Source organism: Heterocephalus glaber, unplaced genomic scaffold (assembly GCF_053883595.1).
Source record: "Heterocephalus glaber isolate CG9 unplaced genomic scaffold, H.glaber_assembly_v1.0 deba00000071, whole genome shotgun sequence".
In the NCBI taxonomy this organism is placed as follows: Eukaryota; Metazoa; Chordata; class Mammalia; order Rodentia; family Bathyergidae; genus Heterocephalus; species Heterocephalus glaber.
In genome coordinates this window covers 28,010,527-28,035,394 of record NW_028258137.1, presented here as the reverse complement: position 1 = coordinate 28,035,394, position 24,868 = coordinate 28,010,527, and the positions used below count along the sequence as shown (strand labels likewise).

Below are 24,868 nucleotides of genomic sequence, written 5' to 3'. Positions count from 1 at the left end.
TCCAGCTAGGCTCCCTTAGCCCTGGACCACAGGCGCAGGGGCACCGGGTAGTAACCTTGCCTTTATATAGAGAGGAAACCCAAGATTTGCTGCTGATGGGATCTTAGCAGCTCAAAGTGTGCCTGTGGTCCCCATGGAGTAAGAAGAGCCTGAGCTCTCGGGGTTCAGCACTGAAAGACTTCTCAGAGCCTTCACCAGGCATCTGTGTGCTGGAGAAGTTTCAGATCCCCGCCTGGCTCCCATCTCGGGAGCCCCTCTCTGGCCATGCACCTGGCACAGGTGTGTGTGCCCCTGGCACAGAGTCTGGGGAAGGGGGACACCTCAGGGCCCCTTGTCCATGCTGCCCCAAGTGGCACTTTAGCTTGGATCCAGAGTATGAGGAGCTGGCTCCTCTTGGGAAGATGCTGAGTGTCTCCCTGACCTAACTTAGAGCCCTGGTGCTTTCTCATTCATTTGTTAACTTAACTAGCAGTCATAAGGCAGCACTGTGGACTGGGCAACATGCTGGGACCCGAGGCTGAAGTGAGAGGAAAATAGAAAAGACAGTGAGCTCTGAGAAAGGAAGCAAGTCATACCTAACACTTCACACAGGTGTTGGTACCCTGAGGATAGTGAAGCGTGTGACAGAGAAGACCATGATGAAAACAGGAGACAGTTTTGATTGGGCAGTCATGGAAGGGATGTCAGGGGTGTGCACATTTGAGTTAAAACCTGAGAAGAGGCCAGTGGGGGAAGGATGCTGGGAAGAATGTGCTGTGTTTTGGGGGGAAAGCATGTGCAAAGGCCCTGAGGTGTTCTGGACAGAGGAGTCTAGGGCAGCTGAACTTGGTGAATGCAAGGTAGTGAGGGGAAGCAGGAGGTGTGACACAGGTGTGGTCACTACCTAGTGACTGTGGTAGCCACACTTCCTGAGCCTCAGTGTCTGACATAAAAGGAACTTCACCATCTCTGTGCCTGCCTCCACTCTGATCAGCAGCATCATTGGAGCTGAGTGAGGACATGCATCGTGGGTCTCTGGCTTCAGGCTCTGGGCTGCAATGAGCCATCCCAGGAATTTTCCTCATTGGAAGGGAGCAGGTGTTTAGGGGCTGCTGGTGGGACGAGAAATGCCAGTGCCTGTTTTTCCGGGTGTCGCTGCAGATAGTAAGCACCAAGTGTGTGCAAGGCCGGGGTGCTCTCCCCCTGGACGCCCAGTACCGCAGCTCCCTGCCAGCTCCTTTGAGGCACAGGGTCCTTTGATCACACCACGGCTGCCTTCTCGGTCCAGCAGGCCTGGAACTCTTTCCGGCGGGTGAAGGTCCCCCAGAGGACAGCAGCTCCTTTCTTTGCTTTCTTTTCCTCTTCCTCCAGGCCTAAAATAGTGCCTGAATGGGCCCGGCTCTGGCGGCAGCGAGACAATAGCTACCTCCTGGCCCTGGGCCACAGCGGTTGCGGGGGAGGTGCGGAGGCTGCAGTGTCCAGGGCCCTGCTGGCCCCCACCAGGGGATGTGATCGCCTCTGGGGTCCCCAGCGGGCTCTGGGAAAGTGCTTGCAGCACCTGGCTGAGACCCCAGTCCCCTGGCCTGCTGCCGGTCTGGAGCTGGAGGCCTTGGCCCCCAGTATGGTTCTTTCTGTGCTGTCCGGCACACAGAGGCCACCATGTAGTGTGGGGGGATCTTTTCCCTCTGAATTATGGATATGAGGGACTCCTAGAGGTAAAAAAAATGCATCTTCTTGCAAGGGAGGCAGTGAACTCCCTGTCCCTGGAGGTGATCAAATAAAGTTTGTGTGTGTGCTGGAGGTTGGGGGAGGGGATAATCAAGCATCAGATGGCTGTCAGGGCTGGAGATCTTCACGTCTCAGAGGAGATCTTGGTTCGAATTCCATGTCCCTTGCCTGCCAGTGAGGTGGCATTTGATGAATCACTTCCCCTCCCAAGCCTCGGTTTCCCCATCTGTAAGATGAGCTCAACAGCCTCACCTTGCAGAGTGGTGGGCCCAGACCTCCAAAATGCCCAGGGAGGGCTGGTGCACAGTGAAGCTTTCAGAAACCTTGCCTCAGTTCTCCCCTCTCAGACTCACATCCACTCTTGACTCCCAGGGAGCTCTAGAAGAAAGCCAGGAGGAGCTCCCAGGCCAGGCGAATTCAGGGGGAGAGTCTTGGTGAGCTATGCAATCTAGGAGGGCTTCCTGGAGGAGGTGGAAGTTTTCAGGGTAGTTTGGTGCACATTCTGGGCTCACAACAACCAGAATCAGGGGTTAGAGGATGTCCACCCTGGTTTAAGGCCAGGGCCACAGGTCGGCAAACTCTAGGGGTCAACTCCAGCTTCTTCTGGGCTCAATTTGGTCATAAGGGTGTCCCCTACCAGGTTCTAAAAAATGTGGTTTAAAGCCATTGTTGACAAACTTGAAGATTTCACTAAAAATCTGAGGTTCTGTTTCTCTTGAGAACTGGGAAGCCCTGGCTCTTAGTGGTCCCCCAGTGCTTGGGTACAGAACTAGTCGGGAGCCCGTGCTGCTCTGCTGGGTCGAAGCTGGCAGTGACGTGGTCCCTGCAGCTGCCAACAGTTGCCAGGGTAACGGTTGCCAGGGGCTGCTGTCACCTGCGCCCCTTCTCTCCGGCTGGCGCTAGACGCTGGGGCTTCTGCGCCTATCTTCTGGCTGCCCTCTTTGTTTGAGGCTCTGGGTAACAGCACGGCTGGGGTGGCCCTGCTTCCCCTCCCCCTTCCCCACCCCTTGGGGAAACGGGGCTGCTGCAAACAAGAAGACCCCGCTAATCATTCCTACTCCTGGAGAGTGCAGCCCACCCTCTGCCTGGAGGAGGAATCCAGGTACAATTCTCCCTCCCCAGACTCTCCTCCTGGTTCCCGCCTTCTTTCTGTCTCCCGCCCTCTTCCTTGGTCCCTTCTCCTCCTTCTTTATTCTCTCCCTCCTCCTCTCCCTTCACCCGCTTCTCCCAACACTGACAGTGTAGCTCATGGAAGAAGCAGGGGTGAAGCTGGGGTGGCGCAGGGGACCCTCGGGGAGCCATAGATGGTTCTGCAAGGGGACTTGATCAATTGAACAGCAGCCTGGAGAACTAGTAGAAGGAAGTGGTTGGGGGTGAGGCTTTACACCCTCCCCTCCCTCCTACAAAGCCCTGGCTACAAAGATCCTCTTTGGCTCCTGGTCTGCAAAGATAACCCTCTGAGAGGCAGTGGGAGGAGGGCTGCCAGGGCCACTGAGGGGCCTGGATCAGGTGGGAGGCGCTGTGTGGGGCAGGGCTCCAGCGCCCCTTGATCTGGGCTTTTGTGGGGACAGTGCCCGGCGTAACCCATGGGAACACCTTTATACTGTGGCTCTTGATGCGAAGCCCTTCCTGACAGGAACAGGTGAGTTCCATCCGAGGGAACGGCCTCCCATCCAGAGTTCGGTGTCCTCCGGAGCAGCCCTGGGTCCCGGCCAGCCTTCCTGGCTCACTGACTGTGTGACCCTGGCCCTAACCCGGCCCCTGGGGCCTCATTGTCATTCATTCAATGTGCATAATAGTGTCTCCTAGGTTTTTAAGAGGATTAAATGTGTTAATGTGTATAAAAAGCTGTGTGTCCCGAGTTCTCAGAGCACAGGGGCTGTGTTCTGCAAGTGGTAAGCTCCCCGTCCATCCGGGGCTGCAAGTGGCGGCTGTGGGCCCCTTTGTGCCGGGGCCTGAATGCTGTGTTGTGTGCTCAGTGAGCTGTCTCCACTTCCCCTCCCTGGAGGGGGCCTCGGGCATGGGGGGCCCTGGCCCCAGGCTTATTTGGGAGGGTGGGTGGCTCCCGGCTTTGTGTCCTGCCTGTCCCTGAGCCAAGGATCTGGGACGTGGAGGAGGAGAGAAAGGGAGGGAAGGTGGCGGCCTTGGGAACCCGGAGGATCCTGCCCTCCCAAGATGGGCACTCTGCCCGCCTGGGGGAGCCGGGCCCCAGCCTTGAGGAAGGGGAACTTCAGCTAGACGGTGGGGTCTGGCTGTGGTTTGAAGGGAAAAAGTCTGGCCAGAGCGGAGGAGCCAGCCCGCTTAGCACCCTCTTTGCCTCTGGCCCTTCCCTCGCCTGTGTGCACCTCCAAGCCTTCTCAGTTGCCTTGTGGCCCTGGAGGACCCCTGGCTACAGAGAAGGCAGGCTGGGGACAGGGATCATAGTTGCCCAATTGACCAAGGAGGACCCCGGTGGACACGGAGCTAGTCTGGACCTTGTGTCCACAACTCGTGGCCCCTGGCTCTGGGAGGTGCATTCCCTGGCAGGGGCTGGCTGTGTGTGCCTGGTGTCCAGGAGGACAGCTGCTCCTTGGACGGTGCCAGGTCTTGGAGATTTGGACACAGCCCTGCCTGGCTCTGCACTGCCCAGGAGCACACGGCCGACCAGGCTGGCGCCAGTCTTTGCATGGCTAGAGAAAACCCTGTGCCCAAGCCCTGCTCAGATGAGACTCACTCTATTCTGGGGCACCAAGTCTGGGCCCCTGGGCTGGGTGTTCTCATCCCCTCTCCTTTCTTGGGTCCCAAAGTCTCTTTGACCAATTCTGAAATTCCTAGTGGCTTTGATCCTCAGCAACTCAAAGCTCTTGTGCCCTCATTTTCTCTCTTCCCCACACCCTAACATTCTGAGTGTCTTGGCTGCTTGAGGCGCGACCACAGGCCCAGCTGGCCGTGGCTGGTGTTAATGGAATGGCCCTTTTGGGGACAGGCCTGGCACTGCCCCTTCCTGGTGAGCTGGTGCTGCAGTGGAGCGAGGTGGGATGGGCCTGAGCCTGGCCCAAGCTCACTGGGGACCTCTCGCCTGGAAGTGTCAGAGATGTGATGAGTGGCCCCAGGGACCACTGTAGCCTAACTGGCTCTTGCAGCCCATCTCCTGCTGGCTAATGGCCTTGGGGACAGCTCAGAGGGGAGGGAAGGAGTGCTGGCAGGCTGCTTTCCAGTGGCATCAAGATTCCTGAGAGCGATAACAGGTGTCCATGCTGAAAAAGCCCCACCATCACCTTGGGCTGGGAAGCTGGGCTTAGCCAAGCTTTGTGCAGAGCCTTCCTGCAGGACTTATCAGAGGCTTTGCTGGGCAGAAGCACAAAAGAATGCAGGGCCCAAAGCATTTCTCTAACTGGAGGACTAGTGCTCCCTCAGAGTGCTTTGGCAAGTTACCTTATGATAAAGATAGGGAGATGGAGTCCCAGGGAAGGAAAGGACTCAGTGGATCACAATGGCTGAACACATGGGCTTCAAGGTTAGACGGGCTTGGGTTGAGTCATGACTTAGCTATGTACTTACTATGTGGTCTTGGCCATGATCTCGCCTCTCTGGGCTTCTCATCTTTGAAATGGCATCATTTCACAGTTACTGTGAGGACCACATGGCTCACAGTACCTTCTTCCTTGGCTTGTTGTGAGGCTCTGGTGTGGGGAATGGCCTGCCTGGTGCAACACTGATTCTGCGCTTGCTAAAGGGGAGCAGGGACCCCTCCACTCTGGATCCCCAGGGGAACCCGTTCAGATCCACACCATCCATGTCCTGCTGGCTGTCCCGGGCCCGGGGAGATGTGGAGGCCCCAGGTGCACCGCACTGGGATCCTCACGGATGTGTCACAGGTCGGCACTGCAGGGGAGAGGACTTCGGAGTGCACAGGGCTTGGAGGAGGGAGGACCCGAGGCCGCACCTCTCACTGGTGTCTCTGAGGCGTCCGAGCACACATCAGGGTCCAGGTACAGGAGGCCACAGGGTGGCTGGCCCCAGAGGACTCGCTCTCGGGAAGGACTCGGGTCCACAGGCCCTTTCCTGTCCTCTTCCTTGGCTCTGATCTGGGACTGCAGTGCCAAGCGCCAGGACACCTGGGTGTGCAGAGGGAGGCTAGGCCCCGGCCAGCGGGGGCCTGCAGCCGGGCTGTGGAAGAATGGGAGACTGCCTTGGCAGGGGGCAGGCAAGGCCTGGCAGCTGCCAGCTTCTGGTTGCAGGCTTTAGCTTGATTTTTATTACCCTTTAGTACAGAAAAATTCCTGAAACCTGAAGTCATTGGGCTGCCCCGGGGGCTGAAGCAGCCTTCTGGGTGAGAGGTGGGGCTTCTGGGGCATCAGGCACCCACTGTAGAGAGGGACAGAGGGAGCAGAGGGGTTCACATTTGCAGGCTGTGCTCCCAGAGTGATATGCACAGCCGAGGGACTGGGGTTGGGCCAGGTGAAGGTGTGGCCCCAGTCTGGTCTCACCTGTCCTGGCTAGGCATGCACGCGCGCGCACACACACACACACACACACACACACGCACTGTGCGTGCACTCCCCCTGCACTCCGCAGGTGTTGCCCCCTCCCCAGCCACATCCTCCCTTCCCAAGCCCCTGCTGGGGCTCCAGGTGGGTGGTGGGCAGCTCTGTGTTGGAGGGCAGCTGAGGCCGGCTGTGCAGCTGGAAGCAGAGCTGGGGCCCCTTCTATGGCTCCCTTCACTCCATGAGGGCTGTTGGCAGGGGGCCTAGGTGGGCAAGACGAGGCTTGTACGGAGACGGGCTCCAGGGCTCCCTCCTTCCCTGTTTGGCTCCCGGCCCCCACCCACCCTGCTTCTCTCCCCATCCTTCCTGCACCATTACCCTGCTAAATGCTGGGCAAACCACGGAGGAGTGTGGTGCGTCTCTGTCGAAGGTAGGGAACAGGCACCTTCCTGGCTCCTGGTCTTGGCCCTGCCCTTTGGCCACCGAGTGTCGTGGAGCAAGTCCTCTCCCCTCTCTGACTTTCTCTAAAACAGGGCTCCTGGTGTTTCTCCGGGCTGCAAGCGTGGTCCCCAAGCCTGTGCTGTGTTAATCAATGTGACACTTGCGAGAGCCAGAACTCCGAGGCCTGGTGTGCCGGGGCTGCAAATCGGCATTGTTGCACAGCCCCTGGGATGTTCTGGGCACCTCTCGGGGCACACCCGTGGCAGTGAGGGCATGTGGTGTTGGCGTGGCTGTGACACGGCTTGGCAGAAGCCGGCTGGCTTCTGATGCGGAATGGGCAGTGGGGTGGAGCTTCTCCGAGTTTGTGTCTCATCTCAAAGCCGAGCTGGAGAGAAGGGATTCCTGGCAAGGGAACAAGGGTCTAGGGGTGACCTGCGTCCTTTCAGGGCTGACCTGGATCACAGTGCACAGGGGAAGGAAGGCCCCGCAGAGACATCGGCCCCGGGAAGGGTTAACCCAGCGTGCAAGTCCGGGCTGCTCAACTTCCACCTCTGTCCTCTGAGGAAATGAGTTTTCCAGGAGCTCGGGCTGAACCAGCGGTGACTGGTAGCTCCACACAGGATGGCAGAGGAAGTGACTCAGGCCCCAGGGGAGAAAGTGAGACCCGAGTCCCCTGTCATCCATGCAAAGGGGAGGGCTGAGGAGGACCCCTTCTACTGGGCAGCTGGCCTCCGTGGCTATGGGATGTCTCTGCTCAGGAGGGTCCTGGCTGTCCTCGGCCCTGCTGGACCCTTGGGGACCCCGGGATGGAGGACCCCATTGTGTCAGGCTGGATCAGCTTGTTCTGTTCTCTGTGTGTTTACGGAAGGCCTGAGGTCAAGGTCAGCTGCTTGGGAAGGGAAACTTGCGGGGAGGGCTCAGCCTGCACCCTCCCTTCCAGACTGGAATTGGTTGTGCTGCCTGTGGTCTTTACTGCCCCTCACTTTTCTCCACTCTTCTTCGGGTGGACCCCGAAGCCTAGGGTGGGGGGAGTCATCTCTGAGACCTTCACCAACACCACCAGCCTGGCAGTGAGGAGGGCTCAGCCCCAGCCCCAGGTGACCTGGGAACAGGGAGCCCCTCCCTGGCCTCAGTTTGGGGAGATCTTTGAAAGGGAGAACTTGTGGGACCTGCCTGTTGTGGCGATCCTGAAGATTTCATGTGATGCTGTGGATGTTGCTGCTGCTGTAATCATCTGGGTGATGCTGCTGACCCCAGCCCTCTGAGACTCCCCTGGCTCCAGCCAGCGCTGTGGGAGGTGACAAGGGCCTTGCTGTCACCTGACACTTAGTCCTAAGATTCTTGACGGCCAAGGCCAGCCAGTGCTGCCTTCCTCATGGAGGCCAGAGACAGGTCCCTGGGCCCATGTGTTCTGGGTTCAGTCTCTAGACCATGGGCCCCTCCTTCCTGGCTAGGCTAGGTGATAGACACAGGGCTGACCCGGTCCCCCTGGAAGCCCTGCTCTAGGTACAGGGGGCTCAGCTCCATCACGGGCTGATGTGGACAGGATGGTGCTCTCCTCTGCCTGGTCTGGGTCTGGCATCCTCTCCTGGTCCCTAGCCCAGCTGTTTTGTCCCCCAGGGGTTCTGCAGACATTCAAGCCTGTTAGTGGAGAGGGAAGTTTTTAGGTGGGGTTTCAGCCCCCCTCTGCTCACCGGAAAGGAGGCTTCATGCTCCAGGAATTTCCCCTTGAGGCCTTGGAGGCTGAGTGGGGCCACCTGGGAGGCTGGCGCTGTGGAAGGGGAGGAGATGGAAGTGGGGCACGTAACAGGCCGGGGCTGTCAAAAAGTACACAGAGCTGGTAGCTCCCCCCAGTGGATATCAATTAATTTAACTCCCATGATTGAATTTCATCTTTGAAGTTGAGCAAAATGAGGCCCAGAGATGGTGAATTACTAGCCCAAGGACATACAGCTAGTAAGTGTGGGAGTCAGGATTTGAACACAGACAGCCTGACTCCAGAGTCCACCTCATTAATGGGATCCAGGCAGCCCTTCCTCACTGAATCCTGGGAGTGCTGATGGGGACAGCATTGTCCTCTTCACAGTGGCTGCTCAAGTAGCTCAGGTGGAAGAGTGAGCCAGGAAGTGTCAGGGCAGTGAGTCCCTTGTTGGAGTCTGAATCCCTTCCGGGGCATCCCGTGGGGTTGCAGTCTTGCTTGTGCCCCTCCAGTGGTGGGGAGCTTATTCTTGCCCAATCCTGGAGGGGCTGCTGCACAGCGGGCAGTTCTGCCCTGTCCGGGGGCCTTGTTGACCATCATGGTGGCTCAGTTTGAAGGTCATTGGCCAGAGGGACACACGAGTTCCAGCCAGCTCCACCCTTGCTTGTTGTGTGAGCCCAGGAAGCCACTGGCCCTTTCTGAGCCTCAGATTCCAACATCCCAAAATGAAGAGTGTGAACCAAATCCTCAATGGAGTTTGGGAGCTTCTGGTTCACAAGTGAAAAGCACGGGGCCTGCCTGGAAGAAGGGATATTTACCAAGGGAGAGGGGTCAGCAACAGGGGCTGGGAGAAAGGAGAACGAAAGGAGGCTCTCGGGGGTACCTCTGTCCCCGGATGCTGGGTTCCTTCTTCGGGGCTAAGGCAGTTTGAAAAGGAACCCAGTGCTGAGAGAGGACTCAGAGTGAAACCGTGGAATCACAACCCCAGGAAAGGAGCCCTTCCCCACAAAGCTCTCGTGTCCTCTGCAAGCCCCAGGATGCTCCAGGCAAGACAGGCAAGACAGGGAGACCACAGGACCTGAGAAATTGGGGTTCCATTCCTCCATTGGGACCTAGGGGACTGGCTTTTGTCAGAGGCTAGATTGGCTTGAGGGAGGCCTGGTCCAGGAAAGAGATAACAACATCCTGCTTGGGCCACTGCTGCCTTTAACAGCACTCTCTAATATTCAGTCCTCCTGTGTTCTTCCAGGAAGTCCTCCTTGATTTCTTCCACACCTCTTGTGTGCCCAAGCTGCCAGGTTTCCTTTCTTTTGGTTTGTGGCAGCTGATTGCATCTGTTACTGCTGTCAGATGAGCTCTCCACAAGATGAGGATGACTGGCTGGGTCTATCAGCACCCAGCTTGGTCACCAGACCAGCTGGTGGTAGGGAGGGTGAATCCACCTGGTATCCCTGTGGGCACCAACCACTGCGGTCCTGCACAGGTGGGGAAAGTCCCTGGCCTGTGTGGCATTCTTGGGCAGGGCATTTAACCCCTTGCACCTCAGGTTCCTCATCTGTGCAATGGACCCTCTGTGGTGCCCACCTCCCATGCTGAAGTGAGAGTTTATGCAGGTGGTGGTGGGGTTATGCAGCAGCACGGAGGCTGCTGGGTGCTCAAGTTATAGCGATCATGGGCAGTCAGGGGGGCATCGGGGTAGCTGGGGCTCCTTCCCTGCTCTGGGCCATGCCAGGTCACATTCTAATTTAGAATCTCCACCTCTGCTCTGCCCCGGCCCTGGCGCCGGCTCCTCCTGGTGGTCAGGATGGGAAGCGCCCTTCCCCTCTGGCCCCTGTACAGGGCACCGTGGCTGCACTGAGTCCACATTGCTGTCCCTGAGGCCCAGCTCTCAGGTAAGGCCATGGTCTCTTCCAGGTGGTGACTTCTTGGGCTGGCTTCTGGGCGAGACAATGGCTGTCCAAGTGCCCCTGCATACGGCACTGTCCCTGCTGAGTCTGCTCTTCCTGGCTCAAGGTAGGCTGTCCAGGGTCCCTGGGACAGTTGCTGGAACTCATGTTCACCGCCCTGTGCCTAGGGCAGCTGGCCGCCTGTGCACAAACCCCTTGGACAGGCATGGGTTTGGCGCACAGTTTAGCTGTTCAGTAGCACCTTGGAGAAAGAAAAAGGCTCCTCTTCCTCTGGCAGACGCCACCCCACAGAGCACAGCGCAGAGTGGAAACATGGATTGGATCTCAGCCCCTCTCAGTCAGCATTTTTGAGCAGTGCACAGATCACGCAGCAGTCTATGGCACTCATTAAACACTTTACTGCTATTACATTCTTTTGGCCTTTGAAGTTATTATTTATTTTCAGTGTTCTCTTTTGTACTCTGAAGCCAGTAAGTTTTGAGCAAGGCAGACTCGAATTTTTGCAGAGCCTTTGATGTATAGGCCTTTAGATTGCATGCAGGCCCAGTTCTGCACCGGTCTTATCCCCTCCCAAGCTGGTGCCTGCCTTGGGATCCCATCTGCAGCCCCTGCCTCCCCAGGTGCCCATGGTTGTGGCTCCCGGGAAGACTTCTGCTTCTGCGGCCAGCGGAACCAGACACAGAGGAGCAACCTCCGTTATGAGTGGACGCGAGAGCGGCACATCGCGATCAGGAACTCCGAGGAGGCCCTCACCATCCACGCGCCCTTCCCTGCCTCCCTGGAAGTGTCCTGGCTCTTCCCGGACCCCAGGGGCCTCTACCACTTCTGCCTCAGCTGGAACCGCCATGCTGGGACGTTTCGTCTTCACTATGGCAGGCACAACTATGTGCTGAGCAGCCAGGCCTCTGACCTGCTCTGCTTCCGGCACCAGGAGGAGAGCCAGGCCTCGGGGCCTCCGCTGCTTGCCACCTCTGTCAGGTCCTGGTGGAGCCCAAAGAACACCAGCCTGCCCAGGGCCTCAGGCTTCACCTTCTCCTTCCACGGTACGGCAGCTGCTGGGCAGAGGGCTGGAGGTGGGAAGGCGGGTGCAAGGCAGGATGGCAAGTGGGCTCCAGATCAGCAGGCCACAGGCCTGGGCTTTGTTCACAGGCAGTGGGAGCCATGGAAGGTGTCAGAGGAGGGGAGGAGTGAGGGCCCAGGTGAGCTTCAGAAGCTGTGTGGGGCACAGGGGAGAGGGTAGTGGGGCAGGAACCTGTGCAGAGGCTGCAGGGAAGATGGAGGTAGAAGAGGAGGAGAAGTGAGGGGGTGGGGAGAACAGAAAAATAGAGAAATTCTGCATCAGCACCCACATGCAGTGCTTTTCCCTGTTGTAACTTAGGGCCGGTGGGATGGATGGACAGTGATCAGGGGAAGGACAGGATGGAAATAAAGATATAATTGCTTGCAAGTCCTGGGGCCCGGGCACCCGGAGGTGACACACACCCATGCACATGCAGGTTAGGGAGCTCTGCTGAGAGAGGGCCCTGGGCCGATGCTTCTGCTAGAGTCCACAGTGCCACCTAGACAGATTCCCCATGGGTGCTTTGATTGGCGGGTTTAAGGCAGCTGACCCGAGTGCCTGGAGGTCAAGGGGTGCTGAGAGGTGGTCGGTGCGGGCTGGGGCCGGTGGGACCCCCCTGAGTAGCCTGTTTCTAGTATCCCGTGGGAGATGAGGCACAGATCTCAGGGACCACACTGAGGACCAGGTAAAGGTGCAGAGCTGGCCTGACCTTGGGTATGGGGAAGTCCAATTCCAGAATGGGTGTTGAGGCAACAAAACCATAGATATTCACTGCAACCTCCATGTCACCAAGGAGGAAACTGAGGCTGAGAGAGCCTGCTGCAGGATGCAGCTGACAGGTGGAGAAGTCTGGATTTGAATCCAGTGACTGATTGGCATGGCGGGTGGGGAAAGCAAGCAGGTCAAAGGTCCAGAAAGCTGGAGGAGGATGCTGAGGTCTGGGGACCGCATCTGCCTGGTGTGACAGGTGTGGAGTGGCCTCTGTCTCCCTTCCATGCCTGGTGAATGGGGCGGGGAAGGGGCAGCAGAGGGCTCATGAGCTTCCTCACAATTGTCCTCCTGGGACTGCCCTGACCCAGAGTCCGCCTGCACACGTGCATGTGTGCGTGCATGCGTGTGTGTGTGTGCCCGTGTGTGTATTTTAATCAGGGTCTCACTCAGTTGCCCAGGTTGGGGTCTGTGAGACCAAGTCCCCGTTTGGCTGCTTCACCTCTGAGTGGCCTGAGGGGTCCCTGCAAAGTCTCAGGGCCTCAGTTTTCTCTTCTGTAAAGTGAGGTAGAGGCACAGAGGGTCACGGCCTCCGTCTGTCTGTAGACCCTCCCCACAGGGCTTCCCCCAATGCCTCGGTGGACATGTGCGAGCTGAAGAGGGACCTGCAGCGGCTCAGCCAGCTCCTGAGGCTGCCGCAGAAAGCCTCGCGCAGGCAGCCGGCCACCTTTGCCAGCCAGTGAGTGTGGTCAGGGAGAGAGGCCGGCGGGGGGCCGGCGGGGGGCCGAGGGAGGCTCCTCAGGGCTGGAAGTGTCTCTGGATTTCCCATCTTTCCATCTGGGTGGGGGGTGACACACGGTCACCAAGCTGAGCCCCGAGTCCCTCTGGATGAGCAAAGACCTACACACCTGGCCAGCCAGCCACCCAGGCCTCTTCCTACCAGCAAAGAGAAGCAACCAGTCCATTCTGGGGCCTGGCAGAGGGGCTCAGAGACCATGTGCTGAGTCCCAGGACAGTGCCGCCTTGTCCTGTCCCTCCCCTGTCCTGTTGTTCTGAGGCCTGGCCACACAGCCGCCCTCGGCTCCAGGTCTCTCTCCCACCTGCTCCTGCATGCAGCCGGCTGTGTGTCCCTTCTGTCCCCTCTCCTCTCTCCCAGACCCCTTCCCCTCTCTGGGGAAGAGAGTGCCACCTCTTTCCTATGCACCTGCCTGGCCCCTTCTCTCTGCCTCAGTCTCCCTGCCGTCTCCCACCTCTCCCCATCAGGCAGCTGCAGAGCCTGGAGTCGAAGCTGTCTTCGGTGAGGTTCCCGGGGGACACGGTGTCCTTCGAGGAGGACCGGGTCAATGCCACGGTGTGGAAGCTGCAGCCCGCAGCGGGCCTCCAGGACCTGTATATCCACTCCCACAAGGAGGTCAGCTGGGCCAGGCTGGGTGGGAAGTGGGGGCCGAGAGAGCAGCGCCCCACAGTCTGTCCGCTGGACCCCAGGAAGTGGGTCCAGGGCCACCTTCCTCAGTCAGTGCCCACCCACCCTTGGCACTGAGAACATCCTGGGCAGTGTGGGGGAAACAGAGGTGTTGTCAGCTCCTGACCAGGGCTCCTGGGCACAGGCCCATGAACAGCAGGCCAATCCCCATGCCTAGGCCTGCACCCCGTCTCAAGACTGCCCTTTGCAGGGGACTCAGCTAGCTGGAGGCTATGTGGATCTCTTGCTGACCCCAAGGCTCTAACCACAGGGCTCCCTGGCTATGGCCAGTGCTGAGGGAGAAGCGTGGGGCCTGTGAACCAGGCAGGATGTGAGCTCAGGGTCGTCAATGTCCAGAAAGGGGCTCGTGTTATGGGGGCACCCGAGGGTCTGTGTTCAGCTGAACCCTAAGAGGGCCCTTGTTTGCAGGAGGAGCAGAGCGAGGTCCTGGAGTACTCGGTGCTGCTGCCCCGTGTGCTCTTCCAGCAGACCAAAGGCCGGCGCCAGGAGGCTGAGAGGAGACTGCTCCTGGTGGACTTCAGCAGTCAAGCCCTGTTCCAGGTTCGAGGTCTCCCCATCACGTCCGCCCCTTCCTGCCCTCCCTGGGGTATCATCAGGTTTTATCTACAGAGAGATGGAGAGAGGGCCTGCAGTTAGCCTCCCTCCTCCAGGGCCACAGCTGGACCTTGTCAATTGGAGATCAGACTGCAATGTGCAGACCTTCCTGGGAGAGGTCTTATCTGTGTTCTCACTACAGTGTGAATGACTTCACACACACACACACACACACACACACACACACACACACACACACACGAGTTGATTCCAAGGAGGAGGATGAGGGGCTGCAAGGGCAGGTAATAGGGGACATGAATGTAATAAAATACATTATACACATTGAACTCCTCCTCCCAAACATGAAACCCAGGGTGAGGTGGGGGTGGTTGAAGTATGTTATGTGCACACACAAATCCGCCCAAGTGAAACCCTTGAATCCGTGTAACTGGTATGCACTAATCTTAAATGTGGGGAAAAAAGAATTGGCTTTGGAGGGAGACGTGTGTGGGAGAGACTCTTCAGCCTCACTCTTCCCCCAACCCTATGCGTCCAGGACAGGAATTCCAGCCAAGTCCTGGGCGAGAAGGTCCTGGGCATCATTGTGCAGAACACCAAAGTGGCCGAGCTCCCGGAGCCTGTGGTGCTCACCTTCCAGCACCAGCTACAGCCGGTGGGTGCCCTGCTCTGCAGACAGGGGCCCCTGGGCCTGGTTCCATCTCCCTGGGCTGGGTCCCCCTGGGCTGGAGGTCCTTGCCTCCTTCCCTGTGTCACCAAGCCATTGCCGGGCAGCTCCAGTATGGAGCAGGGGGGTGGCCTGTCCCTGTCCTGCGTGTCCTCTGTGGGCCCAGGTCCGGGTGAGCAGCTTGTGGGGCCCACACTCCCCGCTCTTGCCCTCACAGAAGAACGTGACTCTGCAGTGTGTCTTCTGGGTCGAAGGTGCAACGTGTGAGTGTGGAGGGGCCCATGGAGCAGGAAGCATGGGGATGGGGGATGGGGGGCAGGGTGCACCAGGAGAAGGCCAGGGATCTACTGGGCGGGGCAAAGGCTGGCAAGAGCCCCGGCCTGCACTGAGGTAGGGGCAGGATGGGGTTCTGGGCTCTGGGGCTGACCGGAGCCCTGTGCCGTCCTCCGCAGTGAGCAGCCCGGGCAGCTGGAGCAGCGCTGGGTGTGAGACCCTCCGGAGAGAGACCCAGACATCCTGCCTGTGTGACCATCTAACCTACTTTGCAGTGCTGATGGTGGGTGACCCTGCCCGCAGCCACACCGAAGGCCAAGTACTTGTCCTGTGCCGGGCACCTGCCCCTCCAAGGGAGTTTCTGCTTCCCCATTGTATAGTTAAGGAAATACTGAAGCTCAGAGAGGATAAGTAACTTTACCCGAGGTCACACAGCTTGTTAACAAAAGAGCAGCTTTGTGAAGCCCTTGTGTTTGCACCCAGATTTTGGCTTGGGATAAAAATGCAGATTCCTTCTCCTAACCCACAGAGCTGGGTCAGCACTGTGTTTCTAAGGAGCCCTGACTAGAGCTGAAGCCTGGCACAGAGGTCAAAAGGTGGGCTTCAGGGTTCTCAAGATCTTACGGGGCTTCGTGTCCCAAGTTCCTGTTCCCAAAGTCCCTTGGGCTTGGGACATACACTTCCTCTGGGAAATGCATTCTAATCATCATGGAAACATTCAGATATTGCTCAACTTACAGTGTGGTCACATCCACCCCAATAAACCCCCAGCAAGGTGAAGATGTATTGGATCCACCTAAGCTGCCTCCCTGCACAGCGGGTGGGGCGGTGGGGGCTCCCCTTGGGTGGTGGGGCCGAGGGAGTGTGGCTCACTGCTGCTGCCCATCTTGGCACCCAGGAAAAGATCAAATTCAAGCTTCCAAGTGCAGTTTCTGCTGACTGCTTTTGTAGCCCCGCAAGGCTGGGAAGATCCTGTCAAACCATCATCAGTCAGGGGATATCTGTCCTTCAGTGCTGGGCCAGCACTGGGGTTCTCTGGTAAAGGGCTCTTGACCTTCGTGGCCTCGAACCCCTGTGGAACTGGGGAAGCTGTCAACCCTCTGCAAACCTGTGCTCAGGGCCCCAGGGCTGCTTGGGTCGGGAACTTCCTGTTCCCAGCCCTACCAGGGTTACTGGCAGCATAGAGCTGGCCCTGAGACACTGCCTGTCCTGCAGGTCTCCTCTGTGGAGGTGGACGCCGTGCACAAGCACTACCTCACCCTGCTGTCCTACGTGGGCTGCGTCATCTCTGCACTGGCCTGCGTCCTCACCATTGCTGCCTACCTCTGCTCCAGGTAGGGCCAGGGAGGCAGGGCAGGGCAGTGTCCATTCTGCCTGCAGGCCAGGACCCCAGAACCAAGGTTCCCTGGGATTGGTGCTCCTGTTGGACCCCAGGATGAGGGAATGCTGGGGAAAGCCCAGTAGAGCTGCTGACCCCAGGGGGCCACCTTTGATCTGAACATCTGAGACTTTTGGGTAGACTCTGATTTACACATTTTAGTTCCTGGCCAGCATTTCAATTGGAAGAGTTCTAATAAGAATCCCTATTTCCCGCCTGCCAGGCGATCAGCTGTGAGACCACGGGGTACTCAAAATAGTCCAGTGGTGATGGAAGTGATGATAGTGAACACTTGCATGGAGCTTTCTAGATACTTTCCAAGTGTCAATTTGGGCCAGCCCACAACTGCCCTATGCAGGAGGGCTCAGAGAGAGTGACTGGCTTGGTTTGTCCAAATCACACAGCAAGCAAGCTTGTCAGATTGTTGGTGCCTTGCTTGGCCTGGATTGGGGTCTGCTTTCAGGCAGGCCGTAGGCCTGTTTGGGTAGTGGAGACATCCTTGGTTCTGGGGGACACCCATGGTGTCCTCATTGTCCCCAATCAGGAGGAGGGGAGAACCAAACCATGTGCAGGTGTGCACGAGCACATGTGTGGACGGATGACCTTGTCCTGTATGTCTACAGATGTCCACTCTGGGGGCTAAGCTGGTAACCATGATGAGGAGGGACAGTTGATGGGCCTGGAGGAAGGCAGAGTGGGAACAGAAACCTAATGGATCACAAACATGCCCAACAACACGGGGTCAGGAGCCATAGGAGCTGAAGTCTCCCCTGTGCCAGACACTCACCTCAACCCCAGGAGGGACCCTCCTCCCCTTCACAGAGGGGTAGGCAGAGCATCTGAGCCCAGGGGAGCAGCCCAAGGTGGTGCCCCAGTTAGAGGAGGAGGGGGGTCCAGGATGGCGAATTCCACAGGGGGCTGAGCACTCAGGGCCCTGCAAGCCCAAGCCCTACACACCCGCCCCGCGCTCCCAGATGCACAGCCAGAGAGGCAGGCACAGCACCTCCCATCCAGCCAAGGTGCTCACATGGCCCACCGTCCTGGCCAACCTGTCTTCCTCCTATTGACTGTACACGTGGTGAGCCCGTGCCCTGTGGTCTGAGAGGCCAAGGTGAGAGGATTTCGAGTTTAAGCTCAGCCTTAGCAACCCAACAACTCAGTGGGACCCTGTCTAAAAATAAAAATTGAAAAGGGCTGGGGATGTAGCTCAGTACAAAGGCCTTGGGTTCAATTCCCAGTACTGCAAAAAACATGTGTGCGTGGTTCCTGGAGTGGGGGGGCACAGTAGGTTCCAGGGACGTGTGTGTGTGTGTGTGTGTGTGTGCGCACGAGCACGCGTGTGTGTGACTCTGGCCCACCTCCCTGCACTCCCACCTGCAGGAGGAAGCCCCGAGACTACACCATCAAGGTGCACATGAACTTGCTTCTGGCCGTCTTCCTGCTGGATGTGAGCTTCCTGCTCAGTGAACCAGTGGCCCTGACGGGGTCCAGGGCAGCCTGCTGTGCCAGCGCCGTCTTCCTGCACTTCTCCCTGCTCTCCTGCCTCTCCTGGATGGGCCTTGAGGGCTACAACCTCTACCGCCTCGTGGTGGAGGTCTTCGGCACCTACGTCCCCGGCTACGTGCTCAAGCTGAGCGCTGTGGGCTGGGGTGAGTGAGTGTGGGTGAGGGGTCCCCAGAACTGCCTTTCCCAGCTGTTTCTGGCTGAACATAGGCAGCTGGCTCTGCTTCTCCTCCTAGGTCCTCAATTCCCTCATGGCTTCCTTCACTCACTGGTTCTCTGGGGTCCTTACCCTGGGCTTGGCCAAGGTCCCCTTTAGGAAGATACAGTGGTGAGCCCTGTCCCCAGGAAACACTTGCAAATTCTCCACACTGTTCACTCTGTTAAAGGGGAATTTTGGGTCAGGGCCTCCATGTACGAATGTGCGGGCTGTGCACTCTGCAGGGACACGTGTTTGGGGGATATGTGTGGCTGCAGTCAGGTTGGCCTACTCACCTGACTCACTTGGGCTGGCAGTGGCCCTGCCTGGGGATCCCCACGGACCTCAGGTGCCAGGTTCTCTGTGGCTTTATCACTTTGTTCGTGGCCAAGGACACTTCATCTGTGACCTAAACCACTCACTTTCCACCCTGATCTCGTGGGCTCATAGCATGGGCCGCGTTGGACATTGCACAGACCTCCGGCCTCATGTCCCCAGGCCCTGTGTCTCTCATGGGCCCCTCTTCATTGCCCCTCCTGTGTCATGGAACTCCTTGAGTTGACTGTGTGTCAGGCCCCAGGGAGCCTTCTGTCCATCTGCGGACAGACATCCCTTTGGTCCCGAACTCCTGCTGTCCCCTGAGCTGCCACCCTTCCATGTCCTCTTCTCTTCCCATCTCTCCTGTGACATCTGTTCCCTGTGCAGGGAACTGTAAACCCTTTCGCCTGGGGCCCCTGGAAGGTTAGGGAAGATCCTCCCCAACACTATGGGAAAGTCCACCTGGAACGGGCAAGAGCAGGGTCCAAACTTGGGGGACTTCCCAGTCAGCTGGTGGCCCCAGACCCATCCAAGGGCAGGCAGTGGCCTCACTGGGATGGTGGAAGTAAGCTTGGGGCTCTGCCACCCCCAGGCTTCCCTGTCTTCCTGGTGACGCTGGTGGCCCTGGTAGATGTGGACAACTATGGCCCCATCATCCTGGCTGTGCACAGGACTCCAGAGAGCGTCATCTACCCGTCCATGTGAGTGGTTGGTATGTGTGTGTGTGTGTGTGTGTGTGTGGGGGGAGTGTGAGCCTCTGGCTGTAGGGGACAGAGAGACTTCTGGGGCCCAGTTTGCTGTAGGGATTGGCCTGGTGGTGGCTGGAACCCTGGGCTGAGGGTCACATGGGTGACAAAAGGCCTGGATGGGTCACTCAGGTGCCAGGCAACCATGCATGGGGCCTGGCCCTTCTTTGAGCTGAGTTTCCTCACTGGTGGAAGGGTGGAGCCCATGACTCCTGCCTTGTCCCTAGGTTGCCCATCTGCCTTCCTGCACAGGTGGAAAGAGAGAGGCCCTGAGGGCCACTCTGGTCCACACTGGGGCTGCTCAAGGGCACCCACTGGGGGGACGATAGGGCCAAAGTCCAGCCCTTGTCCATTCCCATAGTCTACCTGGCTGGTGGCAGCCCTGTCTGCAGTCCCGAGTGAAACCAGCCTGGCAGCCAGGCTTCCTGAACTCCAGCCGAACAGGGAGTGGTTTCCACTGGCTCTGTGGTCTTGGAATTTGCAGCCCTTTAAGTCATTCCCTGCGACTTGCCTCTCCCTTGTATCATCGCTAGCATTATTCACTTAATGTTTTTCTGTAAATCATCAGACTTGTTAATTTACATGTGCTTTAAAACAATTAAGCCAACTCCATAAATAGAGTGGTGGCACAGGCCTGTAATCCCAGCACTCTGGGAGGCTGAGGCAGGAGGAGTGCAAGTTCAAGCCCAGCTTGGGAAACTTTGAATCTTAGCAAGACCTTGTCTCAAAATAAAACATTTAAAAAGGGATGAGGAGGGCCGGGGATTTAGCTCATTGGTTCCAGCACCTGCCTCGAAAGCTCAAGGTCCCAAGTTCGATCCCCGGTACCAAAAAAATAAAAAATAAAAAATAAAAATAAAAGGGGATGAGGATATAGTTCAGTGTGGAGTCTCTGGGTTTGATTCCCTAGTACAGAGAGAGAGAGAGAGAGAGAAGAACAAAGGAAATAGGAAGTACTTGGCATAACAGTAACCATGGCAACAAGTGTGGCGCTGACCGTGGATTTGCAGCCCCAGCCCACGCATGTCTGAGCCCTTGCGCCCTGGCCTGCAGGTGCTGGATCCGGGACTCCTTGGTCAGCTATGTCACCAACCTCGGCCTCTTCAGCCTGGTGTTTCTGTTCAACCTGGCCATGCTGGGCACCATGGTGGTGCAGATCTTGCGGCTGCGCCCGCATAACCAGAAATGGCCGCATGTGCTGACACTGCTGGGCCTCAGCCTGGTCCTTGGTTTGCCCTGGGCCTTGGTCTTCTTCTCCTTCGCCTCTGGCACCTTCCAGCTTGTCATCCTCTACCTCTTCAGCATCATCACTTCCCTCCAAGGTAGGCCTGGAGAAGACCCCAGCCCGAGCAGCTGGCCTGCGGGGAGCACAGGGCTGGAGGAGAGGACCGCGGGCACCTGAGGCTTCCCTGTCTGGGCCTCGGTCGTGTGGTGTTCGGAGCTCAGCCTTCGTCGAGTAGGCTGAGCCTGAGTCCCAGACACGTAGCCATTGAGGGCAACCTCGGAGAGAAGGGCAGTTGGAGTGGGCAGTGCTGTGGGTAGCACGTGGGCCGGCATGGGAATGCTTTAGGGAAGGTGGCCTGGGGGCTTCTGTGTGTAGGAGACAGTTGAGGAAGACAGAAGGACGCTGCCATGGAGAGATCCAGAGCCTCATTACTCCCAGTGGGCTCACAGGCCAGATCGGCATCACTGGGGGCTCTGCTGCACAGATCTGCACTTTAGTAAATGCCCTGTGTGCACTCACAGCTGAGGAGTCCTGGGGTGAGGAGGGAGCTCCAGGCACAAGCAAAGGTTCTGAGGTTGGATGAGGCTGTGTGTTGGGAGAATGGTGAAGAAGAGCATGGCTAAAGGGCAGCTTGTGAGGAGCAGGAGCAGAGGGCAGGATTATAGGGTCCCAGCTTGACACCAACAGAGTCCGCCCTGCGCTGCGCTACCCCTCTGTTGTTTATTTTTGAGCCTTCCTTTTCTCCCCGCTGAAAGGAAGGTGCCCCTAAGAGTTACAGTGAAGTGCACACGGCCACCCAGACAGCACCGAACCACTCCTCCAGCACAGGCGAGTCACAGGCGCTCACGTGAGCAGGCTCCAGAGCCTGAGCTTCCTCCCACCCCAGGCTCAACCAAGTTCCCTTCCCTGGGTCCCCAGGCCTCAGTTTCCTCTTCTGTGAAACAGAGTCATGATGAACAGGAGTAGGCCTGTAGGAGGCTGTAGAGGATGGAGAGGCGAGGACCAGGGACGAAGCGCAGCACCTGGTGCATGGAGGCAGCACGTGTGGGGAAAAGGCTGGAGAGGAGGGGCACGGGCCTGAGCCAAGGTGGCTCTGGGAGAGGTGAGGTGGGCAGGGCGGGGCATCCCTGCCTGCTGAGCCCATGTACCCCCACTGCTTCCTGCAGGCTTCCTCATCTTTCTGTGGTACTGGTCCATGCGGCTGCAGGCCCCGGGCGGCCCGTCCCCTCTGAAGAGCAACTTGGACAGCGCCAGGCTCCCCATCAACTCAGGCAGCACCTCGTCCAGCCGCATCTAGGCCACCAGCTCAGCTGCCCCATGTGAGGACGTGGAGCTGTCCACAGCCCCGGGCCTGGTCCTGACCGGAGAAGGCCCTGGACCTCGGAGAGATGGGCTGCTGCCTTGGTAACGAGACCTGACCTTAGGGACGACTCGGCTCCCAGGTCTGGCCCCCAAAGGGCTCAGGTGTACACCGCCACTCTGGGTGTGTGACTGTCCCCCGCCATTCCAACCTGGCGCTGAAGCCTTGTCTTTCCCGACCACACCTCCCTTGCTGGTGGTTGGGACCTGCAAGCCTCGGGGTCAGGCCTTTGGGTCTTGGAGGCCTGGCACATTCTTACCTCTGTGGCCCTGACCAGGACAAAAATGTGGCTATAGCTGCCCTGTGCCTGGTGGTCACCGAGTAGGATCCTGCAGCCCCTGTTGTTCTAACCCGAGGGGGCACCAGGGCAGATTGAGTGGGGCAGAGCCCCCAGAGTGAGAGGCCCATGGAGCACAGCAGCACTCCCCTGCCTCTGCGCCCAGCCCGTGTCCACCAGCTCCCAGGCTTTCCTCTCCCTTCCCTCTCCTCCCTCCTTCCCTGTGGTCACCCAGTCCTCCCCCCACACCCGGGTCCCCAGTTTTGGGCAGTGGTTCCCAAGAGCTGCCTGGTGCCTGCTATAAACCTTCGTCTACTTCTCAGACCTTGGCCAGTCCCTGCTGGTCTCAGCATGATGCCTGGGCTGGGCCGGATCTGTCAATCTGGGCCTCTTCTCTGAGCTGCCTCACCCCTGCTCTCACCTCAGAGGGGCTTCGGCCTCTCCTCTCCGGAAGCCTGCCTGTGGCCAGAACCAGGGGATGGAGCAGCCTTGTTTTCATCCCAACACTTGGAAGGCTGAGGCGTCCTCCTCTGGTGACGCTGGTCTGGACTTGACTTCCCTAAAGGGTCATCTGAATCCTTGCAAGTGGCCCCAGATATGCTCACTGCCCATCATGGTGAATATTGCCCAACAAACACACGCTGGACTGTCACCAGGTGATGCTAGGTAATAGGGACACAGATGACCAGATCTGGCCTCTCCCTTTGCAAACTCTCAGCCTAGTATGTGAGCTCCAGGCATGGGTCTGGGCACCACCACTCCTGGCTGAGAATCCAGGGAGACTCCCTGTGGGAGGTGGCATTAGATCTTGACCTCAGCCATAAAGATGAGGAGGTTGTTTTTCAGTACTTACTCATTTGTCTTTTGATATGAAAAAGAAGTAATGTCTGTTGTAGAGAATTTGGAAACTGTAGAAGATTGTGAAGAAGAAAAATAAAAATCAGCTCTTGTTATTGTCTGAGAAGCCAGTGCCAACATTTTAGAGCATTTTCTTCCGAGCTTTCCCTTGTGCTCCTATTGGAAGCATTGCTGACCCAGACACCTTTGGGCCAATCAGGAAGCAAGAAAGAAAAACAGGGCTGTGTTTGTGGGAAAGGCAGCTGCTGGGAACCTTTCCAGCCTTAGAAACAGGAAAGGAGGAGAAAGGGCTGGGTGGTGTGGCTGTCAGTGTTGGGGAGGCAACGGAAGTGGGGGGTCTGGTGAAGTGCAGATTATAGACCCCACAAGGAGTGGAGCCAGTGACTGCTTGTGGGAAGAGGCCCCGTGCAGCCAGGCCGCCTACTGTTTCTGAGAAACACAGATGATGGTGTTAAAATCCATTGATTTAAAGGTGTTGGCAAATCCGAAACATTCTCTGGCCAAAGCGCTCAGATCTGAGAGCTGAATGCGGCCGTTGTCTGGTCATGTGACACAGGTGACCAGGCCAGTGAGCAGACTTGAGTGGGTGGGCTGCAGCAATGAACCAGAGTGGATTTCCTCCGAAACTCTTCCTTAACCTTGTTCTGCTTAATCTCCCTTCCTGTCCCGTGGCACGGGTTAGGCAAGAATCTGTCCCCGTCCAGGTCACCTTTGGCCATTAGTGTTGAGTGTGAAGTGCCACTGCAGTGGTGGTCAGAACCCACCCCCTGCGGGTTCCTGCTCCTCTGCCACTGTCCCAGGGAAGCTCGGGCAGGGGAAAGAAGCTGGGGGTCTGCGCTTTGGAGGACAAGCGCCAGGTCGCCTTGGTCCTTCGGGGAAGATGAACTGTGCTCGTGGTGGGGCCTGGATGTGGGAGGTTTGGGGACCTGCAGGGACCTTAGCACGTGGAAAGCCTTGAGCCCTGCCTCTCTTCCAACCCCTTCTGGTGACCTCTGCCACACCTGTCTCCACATAGGGAGTTCTTGTGCCCCCTACTCCTGACCACAGAGCCCAGATGTCCTCACCAAGTCCCCACCACCACCACCAGGTGTCCTGACTGGGCAGCCCCAGGGGCCCTGAAGGACCAATCCTTTCAGCCTCTTGTTTCCTCTTTTTTTGGTACCAGGGACCAAACTCAGAACCTTGAACTTGTGAGGCAGGCAGTAGAACCACTGAGCTAAATCCCTGGCCCCCTTTTAGCCTCTTGGTCCTCACAAGAGGAGCTGTCTTAGCCCCATTGCCAGGCCAGGCTTGGAGGGGGTGAGGTTGCTCCTCCCCGCCTTCAGCCCTCCCCCTGGCAAGTGAGCAGCACCCCCAAGCAAATTCTTTTCTTTGAATACCTGGTTTTGAGATTCAGGAAGCTGGCTCAGGGTTAGGAGGGGTCTCAGTTTGGGTCCCATTTCCTCTGAAGGGCCCTGCATGGGCACCCTGACGGCTCTGTGTTGCTCCTTTGACCCTGATGGCTCTTGCTGGGCTATGGGGCGGTAGGTAACAGGGTCAGCCTCCCACCAGGGTATGGCCAGATGGGCATCTGGAAACAACCCTCTTGCATGGGAAATGGAGTGGACGACCCAGGGGTGAGTGCTAGCTGAATCTAACCAATGGGTTGAGGCCTTGCCCACCTGGACCCATTAGGACAAGATGGGGAGGAGGTGACAGAAGGGGACACTGCAGTTCTGTTGGCCCTGGGATTTGGGGCCCCCAGACTCTGAGTGGCTCCATGCCAGTCCCTGGACTCTTTCAGAGACTGTAGGCGAGGTGGCTCTCCTGGCTCTGCCTGACCATTCCCTGTCATCTTCCCAGCTGCTGGGGTCCTAGCAGGAAAGGCTCTGTGTCCCTGGTGTTGGCCTCCCAGGTGGGCTCGATGCTCTGGGCTTCTGGGTTCTGACCTGCTGCCCCTGCTGGATTCCTACTGCTCCCCACAGCCCACGAGTGATCATGACATTCCTTTTCCACCCCTCCCCAAGCCCAGAGGACCCAGCAGGGGAGTATGTGGGAGGAAGGG

At 58.0% G+C, this 24,868-nt stretch overlaps 1 protein-coding gene across 4 annotated transcripts in view; it reads left to right on the top strand.

Moving 5' to 3' along the window:
- Positions 1-22,930, top strand: part of Adgrg1 (adhesion G protein-coupled receptor G1) — a 36,672-nt gene extending 13,742 nt beyond the window's left edge. For 2 of the 4 annotated variants that reach the window (XM_013071614.3, XM_004843155.4), the window contains exons 2-14: positions 10,228-10,326; positions 10,841-11,263; positions 12,595-12,727; positions 13,252-13,399; positions 13,880-14,011; positions 14,562-14,678; positions 14,908-14,953; positions 15,143-15,246; positions 16,179-16,297; positions 17,722-17,990; positions 18,951-19,059; positions 20,158-20,426; positions 21,496-22,930. In XM_013071614.3, the coding sequence (XP_012927068.1) occupies positions 10,263-10,326; positions 10,841-11,263; positions 12,595-12,727; positions 13,252-13,399; positions 13,880-14,011; positions 14,562-14,678; positions 14,908-14,953; positions 15,143-15,246; positions 16,179-16,297; positions 17,722-17,990; positions 18,951-19,059; positions 20,158-20,426; positions 21,496-21,626 (2,064 nt within the window). In that variant the 5' untranslated portion in view covers positions 10,228-10,262 and the 3' untranslated portion in view covers positions 21,627-22,930. Of the gene's footprint in view, positions 1-2,635; positions 2,810-3,152; positions 3,350-10,227; positions 10,327-10,840; positions 11,264-12,594; positions 12,728-13,251; positions 13,400-13,879; positions 14,012-14,561; positions 14,679-14,907; positions 14,954-15,142; positions 15,247-16,178; positions 16,298-17,721; positions 17,991-18,950; positions 19,060-20,157; positions 20,427-21,495 lie in introns of those variants that run through there. The other 2 variants (XM_013071615.3, XM_013071616.3) reach the window with 2 other exon arrangements.
- Positions 22,931-24,868: the final 1,938 nt, after the last annotated feature.